Genomic DNA, 19116 nt, shown 5'->3' with positions numbered 1-19116 from the left:
ATGGTCCAGATTCATGGGTGGGTGGATGGATTTATGGTCTGGATGGATGGGTGGGTGGTGGAATGGGCTGATGGTCTGGGTAGATGGACTGCTGGTCTGGATAGATGGATACATGGAAGGCCTGAATGGGTTGATGGTCTGGATGCATAGTGGGTAGTGAAATGGGTTGATGGTCTGGATGGGTGGGTGGGTGTGGAATGGGTTGATGGTCTAGATGGATGATGGGTGGCAGAATGGGTTCATGGTCTGGATAGATGGTCGGTGGTGGAATGAGTTGATGGGATGGATGGATGGATGGATGGATGGATGGATGGAATGGGTTGATGGTGTGGAAAAATGGATGGATGGCTGGAATGGGTTGACGGTCTGGATAGATGGTCGGTGGTGGAATGGGTTGATGGTCTGGATGCATGGATGGATGAGCAGGTGGGTTAACGGTATGGATAAGCAATGGACAGACGGGTGAGTGGGTACACTGGGTAGGTGGATGGATGGATCAGTAGATAAAGACAGCAATATGCCCTTGCCAATGAAAACTCAATTAAAGGCACGAAAGCCTCATCTCTTGACATTCTTCTCTGCCACTCTACTCATACTATGCTTCAGTCACACTAACTCCGAATTCAAAGGCCAAGGTCACACAGCATCAAGGGGTTTGCACATCCCATTCCCTATAGTTGGAATCTTCCTGCTGCCCCAACCGCCACTCGTGGCGAATCCCCACTCATCTTGTGGACCTCAGCTTAGAGGTGTCACCTCTGGAAAGGTATCCCTAGGCCCCACGCGGGGGACCGGTGGCCCTCCTCTGTGCTCACTCTTCGAATATTAGATTAAACCAATGAAATGGATGCCGAACCATTTCGGCCCCCAAGATGGCACTTCGCCATGGTTTGGCCGAACAGACCGGTCGCACATTCCTGTGAGTTGCCCATGAGCCTGGCACGCCCATAACACTCTCACGATGGGCAAGCAAATGAAGGGGTCTCAGCTCCTTCCCCCACAGTTCTGTGCTCTGCCAGAACAGACCACCTCCCCGGTGGGAATAAGAGTGGCTCAAGTTTGGGGGCCAAAGTTTACCTCCCAGCAGTGACCTTGTGGAAACAGGACACAAAGGGCCCTAAGGGACAAGTGGGGATGTCAGCTCTTCCAGGGCAGAGGGGACTCCACTGTCATTTGACGTCACAATGCCCCTCCCCCAACTCACCAGATGAAGGACCCTCAAAGCCTCATGTCCCAGCTGGTTTTTGGAGGGCGGGGCGGGTGCCATTCACAGCCTGAACGCTGCCACCCACACAGAAGGTAAGATGCGCGAGCCTTCGGTCCCCAGGCGGGTGTGCGGCCCTCCACGTGCTATGCAGTTCCCACAGGAACGGGGCCAAATCTCAGACCCCGCTCTCAGCTGCGCGGTGCTGGCACGTTTCCACGTTTGTGAAGTGAACACACTGCCAACACCTACTTCCGAGGATTAAAACAGACGATGTCTCTGGAGCTCTGCCCCCAACCCGCTGCGTGGCTCTAGGTGAGGTACGGGCCGGCCTCAGTTTCCCCACCTGCACAATGAGTGCATGGCGGTCACGGAGGACAGTTTCGGTTCCACAGATCTATGCGTGTGTGCTCCTCTTGTCAAAAGATCACCAACTGTCACATGCACAGCCATCTGGTAAGAGTCCCTTCCCGAACTGCTCATTTCTGTCTCTTTTTCACTCCCCCCCCCCTTTTTTTTCAATTTATTTTTGAGAGAGAGAGAGACAGAGCGCGAGCAGGGGAGGGTCAGAGACAGAGGGAGACACAGAATCGGAAACAGGCTCCAGGCTCCGAGCTGTCAGTACAGGGCCCGACGCGGGGCTCGAACTCACGAGCTGTGAGATCGTGGCCTGAGCCGAAGTCCGGATGCTCAACCGACTGAGCCCCCCGGGCCCCTCCCCTTCTTTTTAACCACAACTTTTTCAATTGACTAAGCCATTGGGGCCCAAAGCAGCCGCCTGCCAGCAGGAAAGGCCCGCGGCTCCTCCCAGAGCGGCCAGCCCACACCTCCTTGTCCCCTGTCTCCATTAGGCACACACCTGCCCACCTTGCCGCCACCCACGTGCTCCAATGAGCCCTCCCCCGACTCACGAGATGCTGACAGGGCTGCACCCAGCCCTCCACTCGAGCGAAAACCACGGGTCCCCACGTCTGTGCCTCTGTCCTCATCACCCATGCGCACGCAAGCCCACGGGTGTGTTTTTCCCTTTAATGGTGACAGACTCAGACCCGGGAGACCAATCGGTTGCAGGAAATAGGAAGGCAGGAAAGCCCGGCCCTCCTCCTTGCCGCGCTGTGTTCCGTGCCGTGGCTGCAGAACGTTCCGGTCTACGCGGCTCTGGCGACGGGAACGGGCCACCTCAGTCCTCTGCCCTGCCAGCCAGTGCCACCCCGCCGGCCCGCTACAGGCGTCTGCGTACATTCGCGTATCCACGGGGAAAAAGCCAAGACCCGCGGAAGTTGCCAGGCGGTTTTCGTGTTCTGACAGATACCGCGACCGCCTGGCGTGGACGGACAGCGTGCGAGGGCACCCGCTTCGCCTCCCTCCCTGGAGCCGAGGTGTGTGCTGTCTGTGTTGGTTCCTCGTCCGCCTGCCCAGCGGGGAGCGTGTCCCCCGGGGTCTCACCTGCAGTCCTTGCCAGGGAGCCAGCATCCGCTCATGCGTTTAAAGACTATCCGTATCTTCCTTCCTAAGAACTCTTCGGGTCTTTTCTGCGTCTCCTTTTCTGGAGGAGGGAGGGGTGGTTCTGGCCTTTTCTTACTGACTTACAGGAGTTGTAAGTATACAGATCAACCCCTTCTCTGTGACACACGCCCACGTTCCACTTTCTTTTTCTGGCTTCTTTTCTTTTTTTCTTTTTTTCTTCCTTCTTCTTTCTTCCTTCCTTTTTTCTTTCTTTCTTTGTCTCTTTCTTTTCTCCTTCCTTTTTCTTTCTGTCTTTCTTTTTGTCTTCCTTCTGTCTTCCTTCTTTCTTTGTCTTCCTTCCTTCCTTCTTCTCTTTCTTTTGTCTTTCTTCCTTCCTTCTTCTTTCTTCCTTTCTTTTTCCTTCCTTCCTTTTTCCTTTCTGTCTTCCTTTCTTTCTTTCTCCCTTCCTTCCTTTTTCTTTCTCTTTCTTTCTGTCTTTCTTCCTTCCTTCCTTCTTCCTTCCTTTTTCTTCCTTTCTTTCTGTCTTTCTTCCTTCCTTTCTTTTTCTTTCTTTCTTTCTTCCTCCCTTTCTTTTTCTTTCTTTCTTTCTTTCTCTTTCTTTCCTTTCTTTTCTTCCTTTTCTTTCTTCCTTCCTTCTTCTTTGTCTTCCTTCCTTCCTTTTTCTTTCTTTCTTTTTGTTTTTCTTCCTTCTTTCTTTCTTCCTTCCTTCCTTTTTCTTTCTTTCTTTTTGTCTTTCTTCCTTCTTCTTTCTGTCTTCCTTCCTTCCTTCTTCTTTCTTTCTTTCTTTCTTCCTTCCTTCCTTCCTTTTTCTTTCTTTCTTTCTTTCTTTCTTTCTCTTTCTTTCTTTCTTTCTGTCTTTCTTTCTGCCTTCCTTCCTTTCCTTTCTTTCTTTCTTTCAGTCTTTCTTTCTTTCTTTCTGATTGGTTGTTTCGGGTTTTGTTTTGGAACTCTTGACGCTTATGGAGTAAAACTTTTATTTTCTTTTACAACTTCTGGGGTTTCTGTTGTACTGGGAATGGCGTTCCCACCCCCAGATTGTAACACCCAGTCTCCCACGATTCCTTCTGGGAGAGAGCTCTGCAATTTCGTTTGTACAGTTCCCATCTCTGATCCATCTGGAATGTGTTTAGATGCAAGAGGAAGGCAGGGTCCAGATGGTGTGTTCACTCTTCCAGCCCATTTCAGTGACTAATCCTTTCGCTCCTGGCCAACGGCCAACGTGAAGGCCACCTTTATCAAGCCCTGAATTCCTGCGGGGCTGTGCCTTAACACCCACAGAGCAAAGGCCACCCAGAGCCCCCCTTCATGCCCACGTGGGGCGGGGGGGAGTCTGCTGCTCACCTAGCCCCCAGCACACTCTCCTCCCCACCAGAGAGCAGCCTGAGGGAAGAAGCATGAGCCACCGGGGTAGATGCAGCTCGGGTCAAGTCCAAGGCAGCGTGCCCCACGAACACAGCCCCTTACAGTATCAGGAGATGGAAACGACCCACGTCCAACCACAGGAGACGCTGTCAGGGAATCAGGCTTTTTACGGCAGCCGTGACAGAGGACGGAATGCTGTCCTTATAGAGTGAGGGGAGAACATCCAAATCAGGACTTGTGCTGGGACTCCTCAGCCTTCTCCTTGCAGGGGAGGGTGCTGGGCGGGGCCGGGGCTGCACCCTGATTTCCAGGCCAGCCGCCATGCCTCTCCCTCAGTCCCCTCCTCTCTGTGCTCAGACCAGTAGTTTGAGTGTGGGGATTGCCAGTGAGTTTTATTTTCTCTATACTTTTCTCTTTCCACAAGGACTGTTACAAAAATGCATCCTCTTTCATTAAAAAACATACACCATTAAAGAAGGAGGAGGAGGGGAAGGCATCTAAGGAGAGGGTGCGCCCCTCCCTCCCGGACATGGCCTCAATGGGACACAGCTGGCGTCTCTGCAGAGCCCCCCCAACACCTGGCCTGGTGGGAGCTCCCCCCGCCCCTCCCGGCCCCGCCCCTCCTCTGAGCGTCCACACCGTGTCCCCCGGACACCCTGGGCAGCACAGCTCACCCCCAAGTCCCAAGTCCCAAGTCCAGGCACACCAGCAGCCTGGCCACAACATGCCCTCGGAGCCACCGTGCACACAGCCGGGAAGTCTCGGGAAGGACGTGGACAGGGACACCGAAACAGACAGACCGGGGGCCAGCCCGGTCCTGGCCCGGCCCATGCCGTCACCAGGGGTCTTTGACTGGCTTCTGACCCCTGGTCTCCCCAGCACTCAACAGGCACTGCTCTTCCTCTCTCGGGGCGGCAGGGGGCGGGGGGGGGGGGTCAGGACGGGGCAGCACAAGGGAGGTGAGCCTTGCTGAGACTGAGACCGAGGCACGCCAGGGCCTGCCACGCACTGACCACGGCAGCCCGGGTCTCCCCCTCGCCCCGGGGCCAGGCGGCGTGTCCCTGCATCCGACTGAGCCGCACAGCCGTGTGCAGGCTCTGGTGCTCGGTAAATGCCCGGCGGCCTTCAACCAGCCCCTGGGCAAAGCTGTGCACGGTGCCCGCCCAGCGGGCAAGCGCACAGAGCAGGTGAGCCGCACGCTCGCCCAGAGCCCCGGAGTCCGGTTACAGCCTCGGACGCGGCGTCTGCGGCCCAGCAGAGACGCCACGGATGCCAGGTCCAGGGCGCCGTTTCCGGGCCAGAGCGCTCCGGGAGAGTCAGCTCCCATCCCGACGGGGCAGCTGCCACACTGCCCCCTCCTTCCAGAGCAGTGACGGCTGAGGCCGGGCCCGGGTTGGAAGAGGCAGGAGGGCCCAGGGGCCGCGGGACGTGGGGACGGAGAAGGACCCCGGAAGCCCTTCTCTCGGGCCTGCTCTCCGTCTCTGTGCTCACCCCCGCCCCACGGCCTCCCCGCAGGCCCTGGGCCCTAGCTGTGCGCTGGGCAAGGTCAGGAGCACTCAGGGAGAGAGCTCACCCCGTGCAGCTGGGCCCCGCTGGACCAACCCTCCAGCTCAGAGTTTCCCAAGGCGCCGAGAAGAGAAGTCACAGTGGGGAGGAAGGGGCAGCAGGACAGAGAGCAAGCATGAGTCGTCAGAGAAAAATGTGCGAGAGCCTGGTGCCTGACATACCCCAGAGACGGGCCGCTGCTCCGAACAGCGCGGGCCTCAGGGCCCTGCCCGGGTGCAGTCGTTCACGGGCTGTTTATACTACTGCCGAAATCAGATCAGGAAATATTTTAACAAGTGACTGGAAAAAGACCAGACTACCCCTCTTCGGAGGGTTTTCATCTTTATTTTCTTGCCGAGATATTGACCAGGCACCAGTGTTTATGGAGAAAGGCACAAGCCTGGAGGCCGGGGCTTTCGCTGGGGCTCGAATTCAGCACAGGGAGGACTGGGTCATGGGAACCAAGAGGTGGACAGAGGAGTGAGCCTGGGCTCTGCAAAAGCAGCCGCCCCGGGGAGGCGGCTCAGAGCGTCGCGTGTGCGATCCTGGGGTCCGCGTGCGGGAGGCAGCGTCCCAGAGGCAACAGGACCGACCCCCTCACCCACCTGCACGTCCCGCAGAACCGAAGTGGTTCAAGGTAAGGGCTCAGGAAAGAAACAGAGTCCTGGAGAAGGGCAGGCAGAGCCTATTTAAGGAATTCCAAAACGGGAAGGAGACAGATTCTGGAAGTGATTTACGGGGTAAGATGATTGATCCCAGAATTAAAGGAGGCCTGGAGAGGGTCATCTGGAGAGCTGGCAGCTAAGGAGCTGGGTGACGACTGGGAAATTTTCCAGAAGACCAAGTGGGAAGGGGTTGGCCAGAGGAGGCGGCCTGGGGTGCTCAAAGCCACGTTCCAATCTCAGGTCTGTTCCTCGTTAGCTGAGTCATTGGACGGATCCCCACCATACGGACCTGGTGGGAGCAAGCGATCCCGGGTGGAAAGCCCCCAGCACAGAGGAGGCGCTGGGCACACCAGCCAGCTACGTGTCCCTGGGACCAGAGACACCAGAAGAACAGTGCTCACACCTGCTTAAGGGCACACGTACACACAGGCACACACCCTGCACAAGCTGGTCATTTGCTGGGGGATCCCTCGAGAGACCTGGGATGGTCCGACTGCCGTGTGAAGCGTCACCGAGTGCAGATTCACGTCAGGGCAGGACAACCCAGGGGAGCCCTGAGCCCGGGCTCCGATGCGGCAAACCACAGGCCCCGTTCCCCAGGCTGGGCACCCAGGCGAGACGTTCTTCCACACCTGCGCGGCCAAATCCCAACCCCTCCGCCTCCTCTCTCCCTGGGCCCCTCCAGGGGTACCACACCCGGGACGGCCGTCTCTGCCAGCCAGCGTGGCACTCTCCTCCTCCCCCAGGATAGCCCGGGCCCCCTCTCGCCTGCCCATCCTTCCCTCAGGGTCTGGGAAGCCCTCTGGGTTCAAGCCCACACGACTACCTACAGAGCCCCCCACCCCCACCCCCGACACCGCGTGTGGTGAATCGTGCCCCTTGACGGGACCTACGCCTAGGGGTGCCTAGAACCATGCCCCCTTGGTCTCAAATAAATTGAAACCCCCTGACTCTTCCAAGTAGAGGGGTCTGGCCCGTGCGGTGGGGCAGCCGTGTTACCCAAGCAGCAAAGTTTCCGAGGCAGCAGAACGATGCTCGAGGAGGCATGATCCATTTTAAGAGCAAACCAAGAGGAGAACTCTCTTGATCCCCGGTCCCTGGCAAGCCCGCAGACCCTCCCTGGCTGCTGGGACCCCTCGTAGGCATTTTGCCAATAAGATGAAGTCTGGGCCCAGAAACCAGGCCTCGGGGCATCGGTTTCCTCGGGGCTTTTTAGTTTCCTTTCCTGGAATGTTGACAGTTTAAAGATGTAGATGAGGTGCTGGTCCAGCCTCCCTGACCTAGGAGAGGTTATGGCTGGGCCACAGCGGCTTGCCTCTTGGGACACCCGATCGACCGCTCGACCCCCACGCTGCCCACAGAGGGCAAGGCTGCTTAAAGTGACCCCACCCTGATCTTTCGCAACATCTGGCTGTGGCCGTCACAGATAGATCCCCAAATGCCCCTTTCATCGTGTGTCAACTGACATTAAACAGGCAAGACCTACCTGGCTAGGATCCTCTCCCCCTCTCTTTCCTTCCCGGTTAAATGGAAAGAATGAGTCAGACCAGGGCTGCTCACCCCTCGTACAAACACTGGCCTCGCAGCTGAACGCAGGGCGCAAGACCTAATCCCACAGACCTCATCTAAGAAGTATGGGGAGGGCGCCGTGGGGCCCAGGACCCGGGCTGGCTTCGTCCTGCCCTCGGGCCCGGCACCCGCCACCAACCAGGACCTGGGGAGGCACACGGCGGGCAGAGAGGTCACCCACGGTGGTCCCCAGGCTTCACCAACTTCCCCCGTCAGCCGCCTGTTACCTAGATGAAGACCCCAGAGAAGAAGGCGGTGATCATGCCTCCGATGGGGCCGAAAGCCCCTCCCCTGGCTGTGAGGTCTACCCTCTGGACTCCGACTCCCCAAACAGGGCCTGGATACATGGGAGTTCCATAACGGAAACACTATCGAGGGCCCCAACTCTGACACTTACTAGCGCTGGGGTTTCTGTGGGCCTCAGTCTCCTGGCCTGGGGGATAGAGATGACACCTTTTCCCTTGGAAGCATGTCATCAGGATAAAACGATGCACAGAAGCCCTCAGGAGACGGGAAACGGAAGGAAGAAAAGTCCTAGAAACTCTCACCCTTGGCCTTCAGAGAAACTTCTCAAGCAAGCACACCTCCCACCTGGGTCACATCTGGGTCACATGCTGTTCCCGCCTCTGTTCCCAAGGAGAGGCCTGTGGAGCCCAGGGTCTGACTGTCCCTCAGCTGCCCTCCGGCCGATCAGAATGGTGGGTGGGCCCCACAGCCCGCAGGACAGGCCAATCGGCCTGTCCCCACGTCCCCAGCCCTCTCGGGGTTGGGGGGGGGGGTGGTAAGAACCCGCCAGCATGTGCCCTCCAGCCCCCGCACAGCAGCCCTCCCAGCACCTGTCCACAGGGACAGGCCCGCAGTGCTGCAGGGAGGGAAAGGGCCGGCTGGTTCCGAGCCGGGAGACCCACCTCGGGCCTGGCCTGCGCTGCCCCCAGCGTGCTCCCCCCTCCCCATGCCGGTCCTCGTGGCACTGACACAATCAGAAGGCAACGAAATGAGGGAAACGGAGAGGGTCCCCACCTTGAAGCGACTTTCGCTTATTTCTGGTGAGCAAGGAAGCTTTCGGAAGCTCGAAGGCCCTGCAGTTTGTGGCATAAGGGTGAAACCCACAGGCTCTGGAGGCTGGGTTCCAGCACTTTCCACCGTGGGTGCTGCTGTGAGGTGTCTGGCAAATGGCGGCCACCAAACCCGCCCTGGACAGACCTGAGATCCTCCAGCCCCGCGGGTCCCGGGACGAATCTGTGAGGTTGAATGCCATCCCCTCACAGTGCACACCCAAGACCGCTGGGCTCCCCTCCCAGCCGTGGGACACGGGGCCCGGATGCCAGGGCACCACTTCTCGGCAGCCTTCGACCCCAGGAACCCCCAGGCCCTCTAGTTCTGAGTTGATTCATCTGCAAAACAACCCCGAGGGCAGAGGCCAGACCACCGACTCCCAGTAAGACATCCAATTCCTTCCCCAGGAGCCCGGGCATGTCCGCCGTCCGGGCCTCGCCCTGCTGGGCCAAGGAAATGGGCCCCCAGTAGTTCCCTGGTATTCAATGCCGTAGAAGGTGGACGGCCTGAAGCCGCTGTCCTAGGCCCTGTGTGCTGGCTCATCGGTGTCTCCCACACTCATCCCCTGAACTTCCCTTTCAAAGCCAAAGACGTGGCGGACTTCGGGAGGGACGGGAAGAGCGGGGGCCGGAGGAGGTGCAGACCCGGGCTCCGTCGTCTGCTCTCGTCCTCGGGGATCCCCGGTGGAGCCCACTCAAAGCCCCACCTCGCAGGAGACCAGACCTGCTAGCCCGCCTCCTTGGCTCCCGGTCAGTCCCAGAAAGCACCAGGCAAGCCAGGGCCCCAGACCCGGAGAACTCCAACCCTCTGCAAAACGCCAGCAAAGCTGCAGCCTTGGGACCAGCCCTTGGGGCGAGGACATTCCTGAGGGTTGGGGGAAGCCGCGCTACAGCTGAGCGACAGCCGCACAGGCGCTGGGGCAGCCGGGAGGGGACCCCACCCACAGCCTGCAGACCGAGCCTCGCCTGCCTGCGCGCACCGTGCTCTGCTGTGTGGCCCCAGCCAGCTCTGGGCGGCAGCCTGCGCGCCCCGGGGACATGGAGCCACGCAGGAACAGCACTGCCGGTGTCCTCCTGTCTCGGGAGTGTCCCACTCAGGGCCTGGAACAGGTGGACAGTCCAGAGCCCAGGAGCCCAGACCATGTCTTCCTTGGGCCTAAGGAGCACCAAGAAGGGTGATGTCTGAGTTCTCTCCCGTGGCACCATCATGAGCCCCCGTGGCCCAGCTCCACGGCCCAAATGAGCTCCCCTGCATCTACCCACGTATACTGACGCCCTGCACTTATCACGCGGCAGTAATAACTGTGAGAGCCGGCACTGTGACGGTGCAATTCCTGTGTGACTATCCCCCGCCCTTCCAACAGTCTTCTGAGACAGGTGCCGCTTCTATGCCCATTTCACAGATGGGGAAACTGAGGCACAAAGAGGTTCTCAGAGGTGCCTCGGCACCTGTGCTGAGCCCAGGCACTCGGGATAGGTAAGACGCGAGCACCCTGCCCTCCCAGCTCCCGAGGGAACTGAGAGGGTGGCCATCGGCCGCACGGCCCGCCTCTCCAGGCCCCTGAATTCTGAGCTCATCCGTGCATCCTCCCTCCCGCACGGACACGTCACAGAGAGGGAAGTACTCACGCTGAACATGCTGGGCAGAGTCTCCAGCTGAGCGTGACGTGATGTCAGGGGCCAGTGCCACAGTCACCGGGGTTGGGGGGGGGGGCTGGATGGCACGAGGCTAGCCGCCGCTGACAGAACCCGACCCCGTGTGGATTATGGGGAGTTGTGTTACCTCTGACGTTTCCCCCAATCGCTGCTTCTGGAAGGTGGGGCCACCTGGAAAAATGCGGGGCAGACGCAGGGAGGGGGGAGCCTCTGCCCCCTCCTCGTCCCTCCCGGCCCTGCTCCCCTTGTAGGCACCACCCCACCATTTATGCGGAAGCCTACAGCCTACCTGTTCAGGTGAGGGAGGCCGACCCTGAGAGAGCGCTGGCCTGTCCCACCCTCTCCCTCTCGGGCGGACCCCAGCGCCTCCCCTGGAGCCCCCTGCCCGCCTCACCCAGCAGTGCCCACCCCCCAAGCCGGCCCCGCCACACTGGGTGCCCAAGGAGGACCCACACACTCCCTGCGGCCACTCTCCCAGCAGTACTGAGTGTAACGGGCCTTACTTAAACTATAAATCTGAACAACAAAATAAGTCCCTGGAAAATAACCCGGTTTGGAAATCCTGTCCCCGCACCTCCATCCTAAAAAGCGCCAGCCACCCCGGCCCTCTGGTGCGCGAGCGCTCTCTGGCCCAGGAGGCACGGGGGACGCCATCCCTTCCTCCTCTGCATGAAACAGGCTGAGGCTGGGCCACACTGTCCTCAGGAGGACGGTGGTGTCCACAAGGGAGCTGGCTCGCAGAAGCAGCCCTGGAGGAAGCCGGGGCTCCCCTAAGCATCTCACGCTGTGTCCAGAAAACACAGAACTGGGAAAAGCAGAGAAGAAACCGAACAGGAAAGAGATCGTGGTCACTGCAGCCTGGGCACACCCTGAGGACGTGAGAAAACACCTTCCCCAGAGGCACAAACATTGCTCTGCCTTCCCTGAACCACACTGAGGTCCAGGCGGCCCTTCCTTGTCCCTCAGCTCCCTGCACTGCCTGCCCCTGCGCAGGGCTCAGGGCTCTGGGCTCCCGGCTGTCCCCACACCCGGGTTCCGGGAACCGACCCAAGCTGGCCAGGGCACCAAGGGCCCACTGGACGCACAGCCACCCCCTGTCCTCCCCAGGAAGGTCTTGACCTTCAGCCAGGCGCAGTGCCCTGGGAACAGACCGGCCCAGGATCAGTAAGGAGGAGACCGGAGGCAGGGGCTCCCAGGCTACCCACCTGGGACCGTGGGCGGGCGGCGCAGACCTCGCTTTCAAGCACCAGGCCAGAAACAAACGCCAGAAGCTGCCGAGACCCCCTCGCCTGGATCTGAGAATGGCATCTCACCAGCACCGGTGATGGTCCTACACCAGCAGGAGGGCAAACTCACCCAGGGCCCGACCCCAACAACCACGGGGCCTGACAAAGCAGGCTGGCCTCTGATTGGCCAGCGCCCCGTGGAGCTGGTAGGTACCAGCTCCTCTGATTGGCCAGCGCCTCAAGGGGGCTGGCTAGTGCCTCTCTCTGATTGGTCGACAGCACTCCCTCCCTGCTGGCCAATGTTTCACTACCTCCCACTTCGCACTTCCCTGGACACAATCGCCTGTTCTGGAGTCCGATTTGCGCACCGCGCCGTTAGTTCCTGTGCTGCAGGGACGCTCGCCTGCACCTGCCGCCCGTGCCCGGCCCAGACCTAGGTCGCGTTAGAGGTCCGCAAACACTTCCGGCCTAAGCGCGGCCACTCCCGGCCAAGGGCCAGCCTCCCCTGCGGTTCCCTGGGACCCCTCTCCCCGGCAGCACCGCCCCCCGGAGCTGCCCACTGCGCCTCTCAGTCACCCTCGGCAGGATGCAAGACGATTACTTCCCACCTTCCAGTTGGGTTGAAACGCCCTCTCTCTGTCATTGTGAGATCGCTCTTTTTACAACGCAGGCTGGGAGGTTTAACGTGGAAGTGACTCCTGGTGCAGGCACACATTTGTGGCGTTCGGTAAAACGACAGAAGACATGAGGACCCCTATTGCCAAAGTGCTGGCAGGGAAGACCAGGCCAGAAGAGTGACAGTCCCAGGCGTGAAACACAGGTCCTGGCATCAGAAAACAAAGGGACCCTCTGAGTCCTGCACGCAGACGTCGCAGTGCCCCCTGGAGCTCCGCAGAAGGAGATTTTGGAGAAACTGGGTCAGACTGGGTCCATCTCTTGGGTCTGAGTCACCAAAGAATGGCGACATTCACTTCTAATGTGGGGTTATTACTTAGGATGGGAATCGGCCAGAAAAACTACTGGGTGAGTCAAAGCTGATGGGGTGATGCGTCAGACCGTGTGACCCCCACGACCACACGTCCACGCACATCCACTCACGTCCGACCGGGCGTTCATTCATTCCATAAATGGCTCTCCAGCCACCTCCGCGGGGCCGGCGCAAAAACAGCGTCTGGGTCTGCAAAGCCGCCACCCGCAACCCCCGCAGAAAAAACCCTCCCAGTGCACCAGCCATCGCGGTCAGTCACACAGGCTCGTGAGCTGGTCTCGTTCACTCACCGGGGGACATTTCCTGTGTCACCTCTTCTCCTGTTTCTCCCGGGAGGGGGATACGGGCGCCACTGCCCACAGGAGAGACAGGGAGCCACTCACACAGCCAGCCGGTGAGCAGGGCCAGGTGCCCGGCACCAGACCCCATAACACGGCTTCGTGTCGCCTCAGGGCCCGGGAAACACAAACTGGATACTGAGCTCACTCTGCGCTCTGCACATGTTATGCATTGAGCCCTCACCAAAACTCCTGCAGGACACGTGATCATCACGCCCTTCTAAAAAAAAAAAAAAAAAAAAGGGAAACTGAGGCACGGGGAGGCTAAATGCACGGTTGGTAGGAGGGGAGCTGCGGGGAAGCAAACCCAGGCTGGCCGGCTCCAGCCGCCCGCCCCGAGCATCACCCACACCCCAGTCCTCACGCTGTGCCCGCAGCAAGGGCACATCTGCCCATGAGAAGGGCCAAAGCAGGCTCCACCTTCAGGACCTCAGGCTCCCCTCCCACCGAGCCAGGCCAGAAACTGCGGACACCGGAGGAGTGGCTCATCCGGGGGAACAAAAATAAGGAGGAGAAGAGAAACCCTGGTGTCACACTGCCCCCCTGTGAGGAAAAACATGTCATCAAATGATCAGGCCCAGCAGGACCCCGCTGGCCCCGCCGCAGGACCCGCAGCCCCGGTGTTCCCCCCCCTCGGGCTCCACGGCCACGGTTCATCTCAGCACCGCCCATCGGGCGGGCGTGGCTCACCGCAAGGAGAGAAATGTCACCTGGCCCCCGGCTCCCCACACACACCAGGCCCGGCACACAGGACAGCCTCGGGAAACCACGCAAACACAGGCACGTGCAGGCGCACGGACACTCGCACGGACACATGGGTCCCCGCGCGTGGGCACATCATACACACGCACCTGCTCCCACACGCACACACAGACACCCACACGGGTGTACCGCCCTCAAAGGGGCTCGTAGCACCTTTCCACACATGTTGCCACACGTGGCCTGGCCACATGAGCCCAGGAGGTGACGCAGGTGGGAAAGCGTCCCCACCACGCAGACGGGGTCCCACCCTGACTCAGCGGGATGACCGAGCCTCCTTCCGCTGCGCTTCTTCGGGAACAGTCACATTTAAAGCCCATCGTGGCAAATGTGCTCTGTCCCTTCTGCAGAAATAGCACCCAGAAGAGCTCGCGGAATAACGTCCTACGTAACTCGGGGGCTCACTGTGCATCAGGCACAATCCACACGAGCAACTGTCAAAGCAATTCTCCCCACTTTCCAGAGGGGAAAGCTGAGGCAAATGCTCAGTTGGCACTGACCTCCCAGCTGCCCACACTGCTCCTGCGGCTCATCTCCCCTCACATCTAACTGCCCATCCCCAGCACAGGAACCCAAAGTCGTGGCCAGAGGCGCCCCACCCGAGCTGAGACTGTCAGTTGGCACACGGGTCCCCGTGCACGGGCAGAGAGGGTTAGGGCAGCCCCCCAGGTCTCCACTCGTCCCCCAAGAGACCCCCGCTTTTGTCACTGCAGCCATTCTGCTGGCACAGCCTCCCTGGACAAGCGGTGCTGGGGGCGCCCTGCCAGCCAAGCTAATGAGGGGCTTTCCAGCCAAGGGAAGCAGCCCCAGAGAACACGGAACACCAGAGCAGAGTTTGGGATGTCCTGCCAAGGAGGAGGGGTGGACAGGAGTAAAGCCAGAGGTGGATGAAGGCACCTGCTAAGGGAGGGGAAGAAGAAGAAGGAAAAGGCCAAGTTTGGTGTCACCTCCTCCAGGAAGTTTCCCCAGATCTCCCCAATGGGGCCAACCCTCCCAGATGATTTAAAGTGACACTTGGCACCAAAATGAACAGTGAAATAAACACACATGCTGCCCAGAGGACTTGGGGCTCCTGCACCGAGGAGCCCGCCCCCGCTCACCTCTGTCCTCCCATAACCCTCCAGGCCAGGGTGCAAAGGCCTTCCGGGTCCAGGTAGGTCATGCAGATGAGTGAAAGGCCAACTAAAGAGAAGGAACAGGACAGTGCAGACTGCTTTCAGTCCGGTTCCTCTTGAAGGCATTCCAGTGAAAAAGGAGGGAGGGAGGGAGGGAGGGATAAGGGATGGAGGAAGTTGGGACCTAAACACTGTTGGCCAAAGGCAACTCATCCTTCGCCCCAGGGTGAAGGGGGGGCGCACATGTGGCAGGACCGCCCCCTTCCCCTACATCTGCTGCTCTGGGCACCAGGCGTCCCCCAGGGAGGGCTGATAAATGGATGTGAAGTGAAAAGGTATCCCCCCCTCCCCCCTTAAGTCAAAGGCTCTAAGGCGTGGCCATGCTAAGCAGAAAGGAGACCCTCACTCAGCACCCAGATGAAGAGGTCACACAGACCCAGAACATGGGCTCCCGCACCTTGCAGGCCTGTGGGAGGGTCCGGTGACATGATGCGGGCACAGGGCCAGGCAGATGCCAGCACATCCATTGTGATGTGCAATTAACACATGCAGCTGTCTGGACTGGGGGGGGGGGGGGGGATCCTTGCTTTGCTCCTTAAATGCAAACCCAGGGTGCCTCAGGGTGTAGGTGATCATCGCTAGTCTGCCCTCTAACTGTTCTGTTATTAAGTGGGGGGGAAGGAGGGGGGACAGTCTGCTCCCCACCCCCTCAGCTCCAGCCAACAGTGTCTGTGATCCAGGGAGGAGGCAGGGCCAGACGGCCAGAAGGCAGGGGCGGGGCAGGCGGGCATCAGCTGTGCTGGGCTAGGGCGTGGCCGCGGTGCTTGTCCAGAAATATCTGAAGGGTGGGGTAACGGGGCAGGCTCTGGCCGGCACCCCAGGAACAGCCCTGGAGCAACATCACAGGAGAAGGGACTTCGTGCCCTGCACCCGAAGAAACTCCTGCCTGGGGCCCCCGCTGGGTGGTCAAAGCCACTGAGCAGTGACCACAGCTCCGGCCCCTCCAACCACTGAGATCTGGACCAGATGAGGGACAGGGCTCCAGGGAGCCAGCCTGGCCTCTGAACTCCTCCCACTGACTGCTCTCTTCTGAGGAGGAGGGAAAGGGGGAAGGATGGAAAAGGATGTCTTTCCAGCCAACTTGATTGAGTCAGAGGAAATTTAACCGTTTCGTATCTGTCAAGTCCCACAAAGCTTGGACGACTCTTCCCACAAAATTATTGCAAGAAGCAGGCACGTGACTGGACTCAACCAATGACGGGCCGAGGAGATGACCTCAATTTCCAAATATTGGGGTCACGTTTCATTTCACATACTCCCCTCCACCCGTTACAATGTTAAAGGGCCCCAAATGCAATCTTAACTTTTCATTCCTTCACACACTTGGCCAAGGAGAAGGTAGGAAAAAGAGCCATGTTCAGAGAAAACTCGGAAAACATCTGGCTCATCCCACAACGGAGAAAAGGACAGGCGCCTGGGAGGACCGCTCCCGCCTGCCCGCATCTGCGGTGGACAGCCGCCCTCCTTGGCCACGCACTGCCCATGACTTCGAGACGGGTCCCGCCCTGGGAGGTGGGACGGGTCTGGGAAACCCGCTCAGGAAAGCGGCTTCTTCACATGCTTCTAACGGTCTTTCTGACCAAAAGCCAAATGAGCAACTCCCTGGCCAGGGGCCAGGCTGCTGCCCCATCCCCTCTGCCACGTTTCTGCTTCCAAGGGGCCGCCCTCGGGAAAGAGGGGGTCGGAGAGGGGGCAGGGACTGCAGGCGCAGACAGAGCCCGGGAATGGAGCTGGGGGCCCACTGCAAAACTGCCAAAGGCGTGATCCCCAGCCTGCACCCGGCCCCGGCTTTTGGGGGTGACGACTCCCCTGAAGGGTTCCGTCCTGTGTTCCTGGGGAAAGCCCATCTGAGGAGCAGGACGGGGCTAAGGCCCCCGGCCACCATGGGGCCCCCACCGACTCCAGATCACTTTCCCGGAGGCCACAGTTGTCCCTCCCCCCCCCCGACCCCGCCTTCAACTGATCCCCGGGGGTGGGGGTGGGGGGAGTCATTTAGCCCAGGACCTTGGGCACGTTGGTGGCAGCCCAGGGATGAGAGAGCAAGTCCCCAGAGCTGGGCTAGGCACCTCTCGGCTCCCAGTCGTGCTGGCTGGACACCCCGACTCCTGCTCATTCTCTTTGGCCCACCACACACCCATCGCGCCAGGAAAAAGGGAAAGGGTATCTCAATCGGGAAGTGTAGCATGGAAAGTGATTCTTCCCACATGGCTTCAAATTACAAAGTGGCGGGGGACAAGGGGGCGGGCGGTGGAGCTGGAGCGGCTGGCCAGCTGTGCCCCCCAATTCCCCTGACCTCGCACCAGCAACTCTGAGCCTCGTCTCCAGGCTTGTTAGTAGGGACTTGGGACATTCTGACACCTCCGATGTCTGAGGCTGTGCAAAGACCCATCCCACAGGTAACCACCAAGGTGATGCTTAGAAGCCACGGTCCCATCAGGAAGCTGAGTGGGAGGGAGTCAGAGCTACAAGAGTCCAGGCAGGCGCCCAGGGGAGTGGGCTCCTTCCAAGTCAGACCTCTGGCAGGCAAGGGCCCCATCTGTGGACCATCTGAGCCTCTCTGCCGAGACACCACCACCACCTCCCAGCTCTGCCCCGCAAACCCCATCTCTGGGAGGCAAACCCAAGAACAACTGCCTCCGCGGGGTCAGGAGGTGTGTGTGGGGGGGGGGGGGGGGGATTCGGAGCAGGGCTGGAGGGGCTGCGGCTTCTGGGATTCCCAGGCCGGGGGGGCCAGTGTCTCCCCCCCACCCCGCCCCAGGAGCCCGGCCGGAATTGACGGGCTGCGACTCTAGGGGGCGACCCTTTCCAGTTTTCGGGAGAGGAAGTTCTGCCGGCGCGAGTGATGTGGGACGGAGATACTAAGTTTCGGGACAAAGTTTGCCGGCCTCGGGGACAGACCCTCTCGCCGATCCAGCGCCAGGCCCTTCCTCCGCGCGCGCCGCGGCCCCACCCGGCCGGCCCTCTGGCGCGCAGGGGTACCGCGCTGGCGCGTCTCCCTCCCCGGGCCCCAAGGCTGGCATTCGGAGAGGCGGCCCGCGCGTTCCCCGAGCTCGCGGGGGGCGGGGGGGGGAAGGGGGAGAGCGCCCCGGAGGCTGGCGGGGGCCGGGGATGACAGCCGCCCCCGCGCCCCAGCGCCTTACCTGCGCGGCTCAGAGGCGGCGCCCACAGCAGCAGCAGCAGCAGCAGCAGCGGTGGGGACAGCAGCGGGGCGCCCGGGCGCGGCGGGCTGCGCGCTTTCCAGCGGGTGTGGACGTCCATGCCGGCGGGGCGCGGGTCGGGGCGCGCGGGGACGCACGGGGGCGCGGGGCGCGGCCCGGGAGGGAGCGGACTCGGCGGGGACCGCGCGCTCTAGGAAGTCATGGGGAGCAGCCGCCGGCGTTCTCTTTGTGGCGGTGGCCCTCGCGCCGGGGCCGGCTGGCGCGCTCGCCCACGCGCGGGGGGTCGACCTTGGCCCGCGGGGCGGCCGGGACCCCGCTCGGCTCGCCGCCCTCGCCTCCTCGCCCCCTCCGACTCCTTCTCGCCGCCTCCTCGCCGCCGCCGCCCCGCGACCCGCTCCCCGTGCGCGCTCCGCTCGAGCGAGGTCCTGCGCCAGCCGCGGGGACGGAGAGTGCCGACCTCGCCTTGGGCGCCGTGCTCTTTTCCCCCCTAGTCCTCCCTCCCTCCCCCCTGGAAGGCACCCGCCGCGGCTGTCGATCCCCCGCGCCCGCAGCAAATCAGAGCCCGGCGCCGCGCTCGGCCGGGCCGGCCCCCGCCTCCCACTGGGCGCCGCGGGCGAGGGGGCGGGGCCGGCGGGCGAGTCGCGGCGACGAAGGGGCGGGCCCGGGGCGGGCGCGGGCGCGGGCGCGGGGCGGGGGGGGCGGCCGGCTCTCGGCGAGCGCGCGCGGACGCGCCCCGCGCCGCTCCCCCGGGCCCCCCGCTCTCCCCGCCCAGGTGCCCGCACCTGGCCCACCCGGGGAGCCAGCGTGGAGGGGCCCCGGGTTTGCTCACTCTGGGCTGGGGGGGGGGGGGGGGGGTGGAGGGAAGTTGCTGCTCAGCCCAACTTTTTCTTTTACGTGGACGAGCTCCGAGCTCCTCTTCTGGGTGGAGACTGAACTTCCAATTCAGCCA

At 61.0% G+C, this 19116-nt stretch overlaps 1 protein-coding gene across 2 annotated transcripts in view; it reads right to left on the bottom strand.

Annotated features, from left to right (window-relative positions):
• COL5A1 (collagen type V alpha 1 chain) overlaps positions 1-18646 on the bottom strand; it is a 149858-nt gene extending 131212 nt beyond the window's left edge. For both annotated transcript variants that reach the window (XM_058693633.1, XM_058693634.1), the window contains exon 1: positions 18150-18646. In XM_058693633.1, coding sequence (XP_058549616.1) covers positions 18150-18267 — 118 coding nt within the window. In that variant the 5' untranslated portion in view covers positions 18268-18646. The remainder of the gene's footprint in view (positions 1-18149) is intronic.
• Between the last annotated feature and the right edge of the window lie 470 nt (positions 18647-19116).

Source organism: Neofelis nebulosa, chromosome 12 (assembly GCF_028018385.1).
Source record: "Neofelis nebulosa isolate mNeoNeb1 chromosome 12, mNeoNeb1.pri, whole genome shotgun sequence".
Taxonomy (NCBI): domain Eukaryota; kingdom Metazoa; phylum Chordata; class Mammalia; order Carnivora; family Felidae; genus Neofelis; species Neofelis nebulosa.
This window is presented reverse-complemented; position numbering and strand designations above follow the sequence as displayed.